Below are 1257 nucleotides of genomic sequence, written 5' to 3'. Positions count from 1 at the left end.
CCCTCCCTGGCACACAAGGGTGAAAGGAATTTAATGGGGGGGGAAAAAAAAAAAAAAAAGACATCAGGACATCCCAAGACACGGGATCATCCTTGAGCTGCCCCAGAGAACGGGTCACCCAGGAGATGCTCCCTCTCTCCAGGAGCAAACTGGTCTGGGACAAAGCTGCTGACAGGGAAGGACATGGGAGGGTGAAAGGTGGGCACAAGGATGGGGAACTTTGCCAACTTGTTGGATCCAATTAGCCAAAAAATAATTGCAAAGCTCAGCAGGAGCACAATATGGGGCTGGGACCACCTTCCTCACCGAGAAGGTTTGCATCCACAAGCCTTGCTCTGCTGGGAAGGGGCTACAGAGCTCGGCTTCAGCTCTGGCCTCCTGGGCTTCCTCTCTCTCCTGCCCCGGGTTCTCCACGTGGTTTTGGAAGGCCAGTGGCCACGGGGAATCGTAGCCACTGAGCTCTCAGCTGGAGACAGGCTGGAGCCAGGTGCCTTCGATCCACTCTCCCGTCTGGTCAGCAGGAACATGGATCAAGTTTGCAGCTCAAGCCTGTTCCTGGGTCCTTCACCAACCGTTGGCACCGTCACGGGTGAAGGTCAGGAGCCTGGGGCAGATGGGGCTGTCCCCCCCCTGCACCCCGGCTTTTAACAAGGCCGCTGGGACCACTGGTGGCGAGCGGTGCTGTTCTGAAGAGCACAGCCCCTCACGGAGGGGGAAGAGGCTGCGTGGTCCTGGGATGCAACCACGGAAGCGCGGCAGAGCCCTGGGACACACCTCGTCCCGTGGATGTGGCAGGGAGAGGGCTCTACTGCCGCTCCGTCTTGACGTGGTCCCCGATCATCCTCCGGTGGTAGGTGGCCAGGAAGATGTCGTTGTCTCGGGGGCAGTCGTAGTGGCAGGAGCACGTCTTGATGAACATCATCTTCCTCTGGAAGAAGTCCCCCTCGGGGCAGCGGAACTCCACCTCCGCCGTGCTGGAGAGGGAGGGGGTGCAGCAGCGCCCGTCCGTGCAGCTGCCACAGAACTTGGGGCGGTAGGAATGGGTGCTGGTGCAGCCCGAAAACTCAAAGTGCAGGCTCTGGCGGGGCTTCGGGGTCCGCACACACTTCTTCCCCTTCTAGGGAGAGAGCAGACGGGTTAACGAGGACATGGACAGGCTGTGGGGAGAGGCTGAGAGAGTTGGGGGGTTCAGCCTGGAGAAGAGAAGGCTCCGGGGAGATCTTCAAGCCCCTTCCAGTCCCTCAAGGGGCTCCAGGA

General features: G+C 60.1%; 1 protein-coding gene across 1 annotated transcript in view; it reads right to left on the bottom strand.

Annotated features, from left to right (window-relative positions):
* Positions 1 to 41: 41 nt before the first annotated feature.
* LOC106894311 (connective tissue growth factor-like) overlaps positions 42 to 1257 on the bottom strand; it is a 14217-nt gene continuing 13001 nt past the window's right edge. The window contains exon 5 of the mRNA XM_014952925.1: positions 42 to 1117. Coding sequence (XP_014808411.1) covers positions 806 to 1117 — 312 coding nt within the window. The 3' untranslated portion in view covers positions 42 to 805. The remainder of the gene's footprint in view (positions 1118 to 1257) is intronic.

This window comes from Calidris pugnax, unplaced genomic scaffold, assembly GCF_001431845.1.
Source record: "Calidris pugnax isolate Ruff unplaced genomic scaffold, ASM143184v1 scaffold243, whole genome shotgun sequence".
NCBI classification, from domain to species: Eukaryota; Metazoa; Chordata; class Aves; order Charadriiformes; family Scolopacidae; genus Calidris; species Calidris pugnax.
This window is presented reverse-complemented; position numbering and strand designations above follow the sequence as displayed.